General features: G+C 38.5%; 1 protein-coding gene across 2 annotated transcripts in view; it reads left to right on the forward strand.

The window, feature by feature from the left end:
* LOC149800823 (uncharacterized) overlaps window positions 1-8,786 on the forward strand; it is a 9,970-nt gene extending 1,184 nt beyond the window's left edge. Inside the window, exons 1-2 of one of the 2 annotated variants that reach the window (XM_089954825.1) lie at window positions 5,632-5,918; window positions 7,294-8,786. In XM_089954825.1, the coding sequence (XP_089810951.1) occupies window positions 7,314-8,528 (1,215 nt within the window). In that variant the 5' untranslated portion in view covers window positions 5,632-5,918; window positions 7,294-7,313 and the 3' untranslated portion in view covers window positions 8,529-8,786. Of the gene's footprint in view, window positions 1-5,631; window positions 5,919-7,293 lie in introns of those variants that run through there. The other variant, XM_089954824.1, reaches the window with a different exon arrangement.
* The last annotated feature ends 6,469 nt before the right edge of the window (window positions 8,787-15,255 follow it).

The following is a 15,255-nucleotide window of genomic DNA, read 5'->3' on the forward strand; positions in this document are numbered from 1 at the left end:
CAGACTATTTATTATGTTGTTCTTGTCGCGCATAACACTGCTCAACTAAACAGATTACTTAACTCATTTTTAACTAAACATAGGAAGACAAGAATGCTCTTTAGAATCTAGTAGAATTTATTCAAAACTCTCCTTATAAACTGAACAGTCTCTTGTATAATCGGAAGCAGTATAAAACTGAAGAAAAAAAAATGAAAAGGAGATACAGTATTGATAATTTCGCACTGACGTCATCACTGGCATTGAACCAATCAAATCACTGTGTCTGAGTCATTCGAGTAGGTGATTGACTACAGTTTTATCCTTTGAGACCTGTCTTTGATAGCGAAGACAATCCTTATAACCTGCTATTTCAAACTAAATAGTTATAATCAACAGCACGCTGAAATATATTACAAAAAATTTTCCAAGATTAAGTTTGAGAAATTCAATGACGACGAAATAGGACTCCCGTAAAGCAAGATGAAGAATAAGACCTGATTAAGTTAAATGTTTTCACCTACCGGATATTCGTGTCAAGCCTGTTGTAGCCCGACTATAGAAATCATCAATTCAATACACCCTTAAATACTGAGGGAATGTATATTTACACATACATGCGACAATTTGTAGTGTTTATACCTTTAAACAAAAACACCTATACAAATTTGTATGTGATGCTATATATTAACAATTATTTATGCTCATTTACTGCAGTCTTGAATCATCATTTCATGTCATTAAACACGCTACAATTAACCATCGAATGAAACTACTTGTGTTACGACAAATGCTAGAATGACTTCTGTTATTGTTATCTGAAATACACACATCACATTTGAATGGCAAACTTCACATTTGAGTGGCAAACTTTACATTTGAGTGGCAAACTTCACATTTGAGTGGCAAACTTCACATTTGAATGGTTTTCTTCTGAATGTGTCCTTATTCACGCAACAAGAAATTCATATATAAAACAGTATTATATACATTAAAAATGATGTCCAAAGTATCGAGTTTAATCACATTAATAAGTTCTCATATATATAGTATTGCAATGCTGCAACAAGAGCGGACAGAACTAAAAACGCTGCAGTTCAAAATGAGCACCCTGGTTTACAGAAATGGAGGAATGAATCTCGTCCTTACCACTAGCACCCACATGACATTCACTATGGAAACCAGAGAGCATACTCTCAACACCAGATGGCATAAAAATATGGACATTAAAACAGAATATTGTATAAGACAGAACACTCCTCGTGTCGAATCTTCTGAGTTGTTGTAAATATGCCTCAATAGCCATATGTTCCGCCCGACTTGTTTGTCTTTTCAGGAAGCGAGATTTTCTACTTGGATGTCTGGTCTGTTAGGCTGCCATTGACGGCAAATATGAAGTGTTGCTAGATATTCTCGTCTCTGCGGTCCCAAAAAGATGTTGGCAAGGCTGTGCACTTATCTCCACTGGGATTTGAAAAGGTCTTTCTTGTCAAATTTCTAAGTGGCATCGAAGGTGAGGCAACCTTCTGAGTGAGAAGCACAGCGGAAGTCAGGATGAGTGGCGGCTCTGGGTCACGGGAACCAGAGATCTTGCTTTAACGTTAGCTGAAACTTCTGAGGACTTCATGCGAGAGTCGAGTGGGCAATGGAAATATCCCTAGCCCAAAATAATTAGCCAATTATTAGGAGCAAACGTTCCGGAGTGAAGTGTTAGTGAGTTTCCATGATGCCATGGTTCACTAATAGTGCATTCCGCCCAAAATCGAATGAATGTCCCTGTCGTAAGATAGTCCATATTAAAATCTAGTGGTTTACAGGGGGGAGGGTGACTGCAAAGGCAATATTTACGGTAGGAAACCGGTAAATTACAGAAAGGAATAAATGAGAAGGGAATTGGCAAATACCGTTTATGTCGCCATGTGGGCAAATGTGGTGCAGTTATATTGGCGAAATGTGCCTGGAAAGCCTACATTGACTGGCCTAAGGTGGCGGAGTTCAAATAGTTCCCAGTGTTAGGGGATACTCGTATATTTTGTAAGGCGTGAACGGTTGGCTGTACGGAAACATGATGACAATAAAATATGCAGATGTGAGGTTGATAGATATTTGGCAGTTTGTTTTATCTGTGATCTTGCATTAATAAGAGTAAAATTTATGTATAGAATGGACACGTCAGGCTTTCTAATTTTCAAGTGAAGTTGTATGGAAGTCTTTGGAAAGTTGGAGTAAACTTATGACATCTAGCGAGAAACTCACCAGGGTTTGACAACCGTTCGGTCAAGTAAATACACCTGTGCGTGTAACAGCTCCTAATAATTGACTAATTATTTCGGGCTAGGGATATTTCCATTGCGCCGAATTCCAATAATCATACAAGTAATGACACAAATCTAAGAATTCCTTAAAACGGGGCGCTATAACTAAATGCGCCTACTCCATATTTATTACACATCATTAGATGCACGATGATATAATATGGATAAGATGCGCTATAGCATTTATGAGCGATGTCCACTTTGAAAAGCGGTTGAAGCGGTATAAAGAAAGTTGATTTTCAGATGTATAACTGGTAGCAAGGGTTGTGACCTGAGGACGAATTTCTGTGTCTGATCCAGTGTCCACAAATTCGAAAGGGTCTGCCATTGCCGGTGGCATATTGTCGTCGTGTAGCAGGAATGCTGGTAATAACATATGTTGTGGACATCAGATGAGCTGCTTGATCAGATCTAGCAGTGTGGTCTGTGGACTTATTGTCAGTAGTAACATGCCATTGCTCTGAGTGCGTTGACCTCCTGATACGTTTCACACTGTTGCTTATGTAAACATATGTCTGGCTTGGTTGTGTATCTGTGCCAACTCCACTTTGCTGTCCGTGAAGAACTTGATGGTGTCGGGTTTTATATCCATTTGATCTAAAATCAGCTCCACCATTTTTGCATCTAATAGAGCTCAACTTGGTTTTTGTCTTGGAATAATTTGTGTGGGTTACCGCGTCATCTTAGATTTTCCGACCCCAAGTGGACCATTCATTTGTATCTGTGGTTTTTTAATCAAGCCACGGCTGACATTGTTTTTGTTGAGACATCTGAGAAGAGACATATCTCTCGGCCCAGTTCTGCAGAGAAAGAGTTTTGCGGTGTAAGTACGTGGAATCAGGAGCTGTTAGAGAGCCTGCAGAGAATCCTTCCACCTCTCCTGTTCCTGTAGCTTTTGTTTTGGGTAGTGTATTATCCCATTCTCTTGCCTCTGAAGTAAGCTCCTGAAGTAATAACCTCCCTTGAATGGTAAATGGAGCTACAAACCCAAGTGAATCGTAGAGGTTGTTCGCAGTTGACATGACGTCGCGTCGGTTGTATGGATCTTAATCAACGGACAACTGGACTGTGAATGTGTCCGTCTTGAGCACACAGATTAGCCCAAGACAAGGCTGAATAAGTGATGATTCGACACCAAGATCCAAATCCTTATATCCATTACGTAGTCATTTGACGGTAATGCCTTCATTATCTCGGCGAGTTAAAGGCAATTTTGTGGATCCTCACATTAGAAATGGATAAAATTCCTGCGTTCCTTTGAGCAGATCGATATCCCCTGCATATGTAGCCATTGATTTAAGTCCATCGCCTACGTAGAAGTCTCTTTCTACGAACCGTCTTGCATTAGTACCACATTCGCATTCTCCTTCATGTCTGGCCCTTCGAAGTAAGTTTGTGGCCACTGCAGGTGATGAACTGTTACCGAGGATATGCATTTGCATCCTGCATTCGACGACCTCATTGTTGATGTCTATGTTGCGGTACTACAGGAATCTTAAATAATTTCTGTCGTCAGCTCGAACTTCAAAACAGTGGAACATATGTTGGATGTCGGCTGTTACAGCAACAGGCTCCTTTCTGAAACGGATTAGCACTCCTATGAAGCTATTGGTTATGTCTAGACCGGTAAAAAACATCATTCTGTGAGATGCCCCGACATGGAGCACTTGAGTCAAATACCAGTCTAATTTGACCTGGTGCCTATGAATGGGTGGTAGACCCAAATGTCGGTAGATATCAGCATGCTTCACCATCTTTCAGTGGAGAGGCCGGATCGGTGTGGCCGTTTTCAAATATCCTTTTCATGAATGCCATGAAAATGGTGCTTTGTATGTAGTTTCATTTCCAAGGTATGGTGTGGCGACAATATCAAGCAATGAGATTCGTCGAAAAGATTTCTGTCTAGAGCCACGACATTTCTGAATGGGGTGAGGCCTATTGTTCAATGGGCATTGTTTGTTGGTATCGTCGACTTTGCAATTTGAAGTTGTAGCATGGATAGGTGTGGTGACGTAGTAGAAGACACTTCTGTCTGATGTACAGAGATAGAAGTTGTTGTGTCTTACTTGAAAACATTTGAATTCAATGCACCTGATGCACTGAATTCGAAACTTGGATCATACCTTGTTTTATCTAGACCACGAATACATTTTGAAAAAGAATGAGGAATGTGGGAATGGGACTGTATTTTCCTCCTTATATCTTGAGCCTTGCGAGATCCATTTCTCTTGTAACCTGTGTTGCAGTACTTCCACGATGGGGTTTGCTCTACGAGCCGTGTCTAAAAAGCTGAGGCCTGGTAGGTGTGGATCCACTTTTGCCAATTCAATGACCTCTGGGGGCGTAACACGCATCCAGTTAGTCCCATACCGTCTTCAGACCTATTGCAGGGTTATTCATATGAACTGACCTGTTCCTTTTCACACGCTCTGAGGACTCATGTCCTATGTATTTTGACAATAAATCAAGTTCCTCTCTGATGGAGTTAGTAAATGTGGGTTTCCATGCTCTGTAGTTCTCTCTACGGTCGAACATGAAGAGCACCGTGTTAAAGAGTTCATAGCAAGTTCAGGTATTTTGCCAAAGTCTGTCATACATGGCGCTTCGACATGCTAAATGGAGGCACATGCGGCATGTCATCGATGAGCGAAGCAGCATTCGATGGTGGGTTCATGTGCGATTGGTCAGATGCATCTGTCCTTTGAAAAGTGTGATTGATGCACACAACTGACTTTTCTGCGTGTCATCCTGAAGTAGTGAGTCTCTCTGTGAATACATGTCCGGATTGCAATTCTGATTTCATGAAGCTGTGGGCTTGTAAGTGTGTCGATCAGTGTAGTGGCAGCTGGCTTCCGTTGTAAAGCGTAATTAGTACCGATTCCCATCACGAGGTCGTACTTCCTCTTCACGTGTGATCGGCGATGCTTCAGCTTCTGCTTTTTACTCCACTGTAGACATGAGGAGAATGAACTGTTGTTCATCGCGTATTAGTTTAGTGCAGAGTCACCATGACCATCGAAAAGCATTTCACTGACAATCCTACCCTGGTTCTACTGTTGCTTCAAAGTTATTGTCATGGGCCTCAGTATCATCTTCTTCCTTCTCCTGAGGTACAGTATTTAAATTGACTTCCAATTTTACTTTCCTACGTGTAGCGAAAACGGCTGCCACTTCTGTTTCTTCGGAACTCGTGCTGACCACTAGCGCTCACGTGACCGTTTACTCTTAAAACCCCGTAGAATACTTTCAACACTAGATGGAGTAACAATATAAAAATTTAAACAGAACGTTGTATAAGATAGATCACAATTGATGCAGTGAATCGCAATATTTCTTTTCAGTTCTAGTCTAGGTTCTGTTTCCCATGCATCGATTCAATACTATCTTGGAAGCTATACCTGAGTGAAACCCCACCCACCACAACTGATTCCCACCCATTGCTGGCTTTCAGGCGTGGAATAGGCCAGATTAGCTCTCCTGCGTATTGATGGAGACGATCAATGGAGGCAGAATTCGCGGTGGCTCAGTGGTTAGAGTGCCTTGTTCCCAACTAATCGGCTGTGTGTTCTTGGATCAGCTTGGGTCTGCTACAGTTGTGGTTCTCTGACACTAGACCACTGGTCGGTACGTAGAATTTATAAATAGATGTTTACGTATGTGTTGACAATTAGTAATCATCATCTAACTAATGCACCGCTCCGGTGGCCTAAATGGTCAGAGCGTCCGCCTCGGATGCGGGAGGTCGAGGGTTCGAGCCTTAGCGTTGTCATACCATAGACTTGTATAACTGGTACTAGCAGCTGTCTCCGTAGGAACTCAGGATTAAGAGTTTAGTATTAGGACTGGTCGGCCTGCTAGGATCATGTGGCTGGGTGGGACATAATGCTACATGTGTGCGACATGATGCCCAAATGCTAGATACCACTATAAACTGGCAATCTGAATGCTTTCGAGCGATATCACTGAAAACTACGTAAAAATCCACATAACACACACACACACATACATCTTACTAATAAGACTTAAAATGGCGCCTATGGCGTTGTTTCTCAGTGACTGATGAGATATTGATGTTTCAAGAATAATTATGTGGCCTCCCATTGGTTGTGCTAGGTCAAGTGAATATGCTTAATTCGACTTCAAATGAGTAGTGTATGCTGTCGCGTGGGTCTGCTGCGAAGTTCAGTCGCAATATACGATACATATAAAGAGAAAGTTAAGAATCAGATTCATTTACGATATTTGGAGTCTTTCACACTTATTGTGTTCCTGTTTTAAGTCTGCAGACGTGCTTTATGTTGAAAGTAGATATTATTCGAGCTGAATATAAATTCAGGGACAGTTCAATGCAGATAGAAAGTGTTCATTATTCGGACAAAATATTATTCTGGAACTGTTAAAAATTATTCGGAGGAATTCTGGACAACGCCATCTTGACAATGTCACCATTCTTGAGGACCAGTACATTTCCGGGATTGAAATTTATAAGGACTTTACATTTATTTAGGACTTTCATAGACCTTTATAAGGACTAGGTAGGATTCACTTCATAATACCGTGAGTTCCTCTCATATTTTCATTTTAAACTTTGATAATTAAATTGTTTCTTCAGTTTTATAAACCTGTTTTACTTCTTTTTTGTTACTTAAATTTGTGACCAAAGAGTCGTAACATTACGTCACTACAGATTCACGTAGTTCTCATGGCTTTCAACTCTCTGCCTATATTTAGTGGATTTCAACGATTCAAACTAGGCCAATCGATCAACCAATCCTTCTACTAGAGAAATAATGAATGTTTGGTCTAGTCATATAACGTTTCCACTAGCTCTCTTTTTAATATTTTAAGAGAGAGTACATAAAGTGTCAGTCCTTACGTTAATGCAGCTCTTCCTGGAGTAATGCGTTGACAAACGTGTATCAGACTAACATATTTATTTGTAATTTGACCTATCATAAATGATGACACGTTATTATATTTTTGATTCTATCAATTACAGCTGCCCTATAATACAAGGATATGAAGTGTTTGTGGCATCTGTGTTTCGTCATTATGGTGATGGCCATTGATTGTATACATATGGCAGATGTACCCACTGAGTTGGAAAGCCTGAGGAAGAGGTTGGACATGGTGGACCTAAGGTTGGCATCTGATATTCTGGTTCTACGGAGAGATCTGGACACTGAACGGAGACTGAGAATAGAACTTCAAAACACTTTTGATCAGTTACAAGAACAAAAGTTCACAAACGATCAAGCAAAATGTCCCGAGGAGATGGATATTTTAAGAGCCAATTTAAAGACCCAGCAAAGTTTCATAGAACAATTGCAAAACGACGTTCATAATGCGAACTATCAGAATCAAATTTTGAAAAATGACAACAATGATCTACGACATAACATCATCGTCCTTAAGAAAGCATTTGGTGAAGAAAAGCGATGGAGAAAACAGACGGAGAAAAGAGTTAGTGACCTTAGGTCAAAACAAGAACATCTGCAATCAGATTTAAGAACAGCTTCTGATCAAGTGAATGAACTTATGAATTTCAAATCATCCACAGAGAAATCTTTAACGAGTCTAGGATCAGAGTTGTATCATATGGACAGGAAACAAATCGAGCTCAATAGTTCCGCCTTAAATGCTAGAAACCAGATGGATGCATATATCGATGGTGTTTCAAATCAAGTTTGTCAACTAAATCTAAGCTATGTAAATGTTTGTCAAAGCCACGGCATGAACAAATCCAGCTGCTGTTTGAGAAGGGCGCTCCAGTCTGTACAAGAAACATTAAAAGTGAATGGTTTGAAACTATCAGAATTTGAAAAGCAAGTAAATCGCCGTGTATCTTTTTCCGCTCGAATAAGGCCTCAAATACAAAACATCACTCCCTGGGACACCATTGTATTTACTGATGTTATTCACAACGAAGGAAGTGCCTACAATCGTACAAACGGAAAATTTGTAGCCCCCGTCAGTGGAACGTACGTATTTTTTTCGCACATTCTTGGGGCTTCAAGAATACTTGAAACAGCGTTGAAGATAAACGAAGATTTAAAACTTTGGCTGTACTCCGCAGACCCAACATACTTGGCTCCAGGAACTAACATGTTGGTTATTCGTATGTACAAAGGGGATTCGGCAAGGATGGTTAAACATGGTCCATGGGGAGAGCAGCCTTTTTACATTCACCATGTGTGGAGTACATTTTCCGGGTTCTTACTTAGTGCTGACTAGAACGTTTTACACGTAAAACAACATAATGTAATAAATCAGTAGACATGTACATATTATTATGGTATTATGCAGAGTCATATGGTACAGAGACGTAAATATTACTATGATCAGAAACATAAACATTACTATGATCAGAAACACAAACATTACTATGATCAGAAGCATAAACCTTAATATGATAAATCAGAGAGATATAACAATATATACTAGTTCATATATATGTTATACCTGTGGATATAAAAGCTCGAAAATTCCGTTGATGATACGTTGCGTCGTTTATAAATTTCACCCAATTTCGCTTCAGTGCCACATTGTTAATCAACCTTTCCGCTTGCTTGATGCGCCCAACAAGGCAATTATAAAGGCAGTGAGATAAACACAGTAACCTCTTGCCTAGCACTCACACCTCATGATTCATAGTCAAGGTTTGTAATGGCTCGAAAAAATTACTTTTCATAATTGGGCAGCAGTTCGTTAAATTTTAATGCAGTCGTTAAGTGTTAAGTCCGGCTACGGATTTTACAAGGTCTGTATCTTTGTCAAGGGTATTAAGAGTGGAATTCCCCATGCATTATCGCTATCCATTCAGAGGGTCTAAATTCTTTGATGTTGAATGTTGGAGTGTGAAATAATGCATTTTCTACTAGAAAGTAGCATTGCTGTGATCGCTTTTATTCTGATAACCACAGTTGTAAAACATATGTGAGTCAAACTGGCGCCTATGTCAAATTACCGTTTGTCTCTCAAATTGTTCGACCTCATTTAACACAGCCCTCTCCCCGGTCTACAGTGAAATCCTATAACATATAGCAGATCAGTTTCCCGGACTCGAGACCCAAAGGGTGCTAGTACGAATCCTATCATGGGATCAATCCACGTCGGCTACGTTGTGAGTTGTCATTGTGCAGGGCACTATACTTCGGTTGTTTAGGTACTAAATTCTCTCTACCGGAAACTGAAACATATCGATATTAAAGACATATTAATGTGATTTACACTTTATCTTTCCTGCTTCCTGGCATAATCCATGTTTATTGGTCTGGAAGATGGCGCTGTTCTAGTTGATGTTGCTGTTCTGGATTTAACGCGACATTTTTAGCGCAGAATTGGCTTGACATGGCGGCCAGTATAAATCGTGGAGGAAGAATAAGGGGAAACCCTGGTACGAACGAAAGACACAGGGTAAGTAACTGGCAAACTTTCTCACATACATACATTGGCAGAGCCAGAGACTCGGACCCACGCGGACAGAGGTCAGATGGCATTGATCGATAACAAAGAGATTTAGACTAGACGACCAACCAGGCATCAACGGGGATGGAGGTGTGGCACCTCGAAACATGTCAAGAGAATGGATCCAGGCCGCATTCCCATGGACCTGTTATACGGAGAGTTAGCAGAAGGCGCACTATCGATTGGACGACCACGTCTGCGCTACAAAGATGTTTGCAAGAAGGGCATGAAGATCGCCAACATCAATGTCAACGACTGGGAGAGCTGTGCTAACGACCTTTCCACCTGGCGCCTAGCTGTCAGACAGGGTGTTCAAGAAGCCGAGGAAGACAGGAAGATAAACCAAGCTGAAGAAAAATGAGCTAGAAATAAGGAGAAACAACAACTTACTCTGGAGCTATACCATCGTCTCCCGGATGCCAAGAGACACATTGTAATTACAGAGTCCAATGGTCCCTTGGCCATTTCAAATTTCCGCAATTTTTTCAAAACGAGGAAAATATTCGTCTACTCTATTTTCTCTGAAACTGGGCACTAACCTAATATTCATTGTAACATCAAAACCTGAAACTGTATCTAAAGTGGGAATGTGCTTTTCACTTGCCAGCTCCATTTCTCTTATTCTAAACTGATATTCACTCTCCTCTCTTTGCATTTGCCTCTATCTATCTCTCTCTGTTTCTTCCTTATTTACTTGCATTTGCATTTGTTTCTCCTCTTTCTGTAACTGCATTTGTTCTTTCTGTAATTGCATTGTTATTTTGGTACCTGCATTTGTCTTTCTTTCTCTTTTTATTACTTACCTGATTGCATTTATTCTTCTTTCTGTAATAACATTGGTTCTTTCTCTTTATCCAGTTTGATTTATTCTTTCTATTTCTCAAATTTTAACTGCATTTGCTTTTCTTATTTATCTCTCTTAAATTCCAGTTTCCTTAATTCTAAATCCATCTAATTCCTTTACTTTTATGTCAAAGTCTAATACATACTTACTGATCGAAATCAAAGCACTTTTATCCAAAACATTCTATTCCAACAAATGTTGGACCAAAATATGTTTTATTTCTTGCTTTGTTAAGGAAGTCTTTGCCTCACAAAGATCCTATTTTCTGGCAAATTGAATCAATTCCTTTTTTTCAAAAGGTCTAATTGTTCCTGGATAGGATTTGAAAAAAAAAAAGATCTCCACTTTTTATGAAATTATAAAATAGCTTGCTGATTTCACTAAAGATTTCAAAAAATGTAAAACAGTACTTGGGATTTAAATATTTTCAAACCCTAGAAGAACTGAAATTTTAAAAAAAACAAAATTTTCTGAAATATTTTAGCCAAAATTCATATATCCTGGACGAGCCCCCAATTCTCTGTGTTACTTGTTTAGCCTCTTTTAAATAGTTACATAAAAAAAGTGAAGCCAAGAAGCTTTGTAAAAGTTAACCAAAAAATTATTTCTATAGAATAACGAAGTAAAAATGAGAAAAAGAACTTACGGTTTTACGAATCAAATCTAAAACTAATCCAAGTATTATAAAATAGAAGTCCTAGTAATAAAAAGTCCTAACGAAATTGTTTGAATCCCGATGAAATCCAAAATGGAAGGAGATTGCGTATTGTGTGGTTTTTGTCGTACTGATGTGTCAACGATTCTTTGTTGAATCATAGAAAATGATATTCCAGTGTTTGAATTCTGTATATTTCGATAAGTATCCTTGTCTAATAATTACTTAAGAGCACAAGTATTTCCAGTGAATAAGAATCTTTTGGAATCCAGATAATTTGAAGAAAAATTATAAACTTCAGCACACACTGGTCACAATAAAAACACTTTGACTCCGCGAGTGTTATGGCAAGAATAATAAATATTTTTCAATACGTCTATATTAAATCTAGCTACTGTGCAAAATGGATACCCGTACGCGGGTCAGTTTCTCGGTAAACCCAGAGTTTCAAACAATTGCTACATGTTATTTGTCACGTACTCCAAGTATAGTCTGGATTTCACTTTATGAATGTACTCTAGGAAAGGATAAAGAAAAAAGAAAAAATGTCGTTTACTTCAGCTCTTATTGATTTCTGAATCAAGGTCAAGAACTAGGTCAGCATTGGATACAAAGTGTCTATCATTAGGTGTTTACGAAAATCCGTCAGGTCAGACTCAATTTCTGGAAAATGTCAAATCCAGTAAATAAAATTGCATTACAATAGCATGTAATGGAGTAAAGGAAATTTAAAACTACCAAACAAACAATTAAATTAAATCAAATGTAAATTCAATCAAATATACATAACAGTTGAAGAGTTAAAGAATTGTGTCCATAGTGACATCAAGCCTTCTACTGATGAGCAATAGGTAGAAATTTTGGAAAATGCTGCTTGTACAGCTAATTTATATTATTTGACTCAAAAAAAATTTTTTTAGAAGGTTCTCCTGGCAGCAGTTCTTTGGTTAAAAAAAATATCTCAGTCTTATTCATTCCGGCACAACTTTTATTAATTTATCTTCTGATAAGAATAATCAATATATTGCAAGAAGAAAGAGCACACAGTTTATGATAACTACAGATTGAAATATAAATTTAAAAAAAAACAGAACTGATCCCAATGCTCTTAGATTTTTTAAGAGATCAAGGTCACGGTCAAATATTGAAAGTAATACATTCGCTGGGTCAGACAAACACCAGTCTGATGTTGTTATGGATAAAATAAATCATTCATCTGGAAATGTTCTGTTTCAGTTGTTGTCGATTCTGCCAAGCCTATCTCTAATAAAATATAAAAGGACACATGAGCTTCTCAGTACTGTATTATCACGTAATTTGCTTCAGCTGAGAAGTCTTATTTAGTAAAGTTTTCTAATTCAAGGAGCAGTTCGTCTATAATAATGTTCCTCTCCATTGTGTTGATTTGCCATCAGACTTAGTTTCAGGAACCGTGACAATGAGAACGCTGAATTTATATCCATAAAGGATATTCATTTATTACTAGGCAAGGACCTAACTTGAGATAAGTTTGTTGTTAATCCACTTGTAACTGACAAACTTTGTTTGAATCAGACTGAAGATGATATGGAGAATGAAATCCCTTATGAATACCTAACTTTTTCAGTTCCAATAGCTATTATAAAAAACAGCTCTAGAGGACGATTTTGATCAGGAGAAGCATTCCTTTAGCTGACACATATATTCGTCAGTCTTTTAATGAGGGCTAGTTTGGTCTTGGTATTTGATTAAGCAAGAGGTATTGATCATAGCAATCCTCTTTTTACTACTCGTTTTTTTTTTAAACTCTTATCAGGACGACAAAATACAATCATTCATAGTCTAACAGGAACAAGATCCTATTATATGTTTGTTTAGGAGAACTATTTGTGAAACTGAAGCCACATAAGCATCTTTTATTATTTTGTTAAAAATGCGGTCCTAATGAGAAAATGGAAACCAGCTCAGGTACTCGTTGATGACGAGTTGTCAGTAAGCTATTAAATTGTTGTTCCTTTGTCATATCCATTGGAAATATTTAGTCTAAGCCAGGAAACTTCCATGGCTGGAGTCAATAGGTAAAATCAAACGATATTGGATCATGTTGATTGCCCACGAATTAAAAGCAATGTTTCCAAATACTGTAAATCTTATCGCACTTGAAGAACGGTAGGAAAACCCAATTTAATGGTACCTAAAGCTCATCTGCACCCTATCTCAGCATTTGACGAACAATCCAGCAGAATAATGATAGACTGTGTTTTCGGCCCTTTCCTAATGCCAAGACTTGCACCAATACTTTTTGCTGATATGTGTGAGTTCACAAGATTACGAGAAGCAATTTCTTTTAGAGGATTATTAAAATCCTTTTACACTTTTTGGCCTTCCCAATCGGTCCAATCTGATGAAGAGTCAAATTATATGTCTGGAATTTTCTAGCAAATTATGCAGGAATTAGGCTTCCAAAAGTTTAAGTGTTCTGTCTATCACACCGAAAGTAAAGGGGCTTTGGAAATACTTCACCAAACTTTGAAGAATATGATTAGGTCACATCGCTTGATACAGGAAAGGATTGGGACGAATGTGTTCATTTACCGTTGTTTGCAATTGGAAATCATTTCAAGAATCATTAGGTTTTGATCCTTTTTGAGCCCGTTTTATTTTGGACATACTGTCCGTGGACCAAAAATAATTGTTTAAAGAGAAACTTCTTTAGACGAAAGATTAAGAAATTATTCTTCTTCACTATATTTCTGATTTCAAATATAAATTGTCAAAAGATCGTGAAGTAGCAGGAACCAGTTCTCATTCTACGCAATGGAAAATGAAAATAAGGTATGACAGAAATAGAAGGGAAAAAAGCTTTCGGCCTGGTGATAAAGTTCTGGCTTTCTTGCCCATGCCAGAGTGGTGATAACGTTCTGGCATAAAGTTCTGGCTTTCTTGCCCATAAAGAGTGCTTATAAAGTTCCGGTTTTCTTGCCCATACCAGAGTGGTGATAACGTTTTGGCTTTCTTCCCCATACCAGAGTGATGATAACGTTCTGGCTTTCTTGACCATACCATAGTGGTGATAACGTTCTGGCTTTCTTGCCCATACCAGAGTGGTGATAATGTTCTGGCTTTCTTGCCCATACCTCAAGATCCTATTCATGCTAAATATTATCATCTTTATACAGTTGAAAAAGTAAGTGACCTTAATTATATCATTAACACTCTAGGGGGGTAAATATAAAAGCAAACTTTGCCATATAAATACGTTAAATGAAGATGTTGGTAGAGATAGCCCCGTTAGTCATTCATTCAATGTAGTTATACATATCCAACAAAAAACGAGGATGTGAGCGATGTAATGCATTCGGACTGTAGTGACTTTGTTATGACCAATTTCCGGAATTCAGAAATCTTGAATAATCTCGACCAGAAATGTCCACATCAACAGTAACAAGAAAAGAATGAATAATTAACTAAAAGAGCTATTATGTGAATATGAGTATTTGTTCCAGATCTTCCAACACAAACAGACCACGGCGGTGGCCTATGGTAAGAGCGTCCGCTTCTGATGCGGGAGGTCGTTGGTGCGATTCCCGTCCGAATCATACCAAAGACTTTTATAAATGGTATTAACAGCTGCCTCACTTGGCGTTCAGCATTAAGAGGTTAATGTTAGGACTGGCCGGGCTAGTGTCAGGATAATGTGACTGAGTGGGACATCATGCTACATGTCTGCGGCATGATGTCCCAGTGCTAGACATCACTATAAACTGCTACACTGCTACATCGTGGCGATATGACTGAAAAATTGTTAAAGCTAGGTTAAAAATCCAAATCATATGACATCACATCCAACACGAACAAATTAATATACCATGACGTTCAAATAGCAGATTCTGCATCAATGAGCAGATTCTACATCAAGGAACAGTATCCTCGCAGGATGAAGTATATTAAACAGGAATGTTTGAAAAAGGAAATTCAGTAGAACCGAATAAAAGTAACTGGAGTTCGCCGTGTAT

The sequence above is a fragment of the Sinohyriopsis cumingii genome, chromosome 4, assembly GCF_028554795.1.
Source record: "Sinohyriopsis cumingii isolate HCF-2022 chromosome 4, ASM2855479v2, whole genome shotgun sequence".
NCBI lineage: Eukaryota > Metazoa > Mollusca > Bivalvia > Unionida > Unionidae > Sinohyriopsis > Sinohyriopsis cumingii.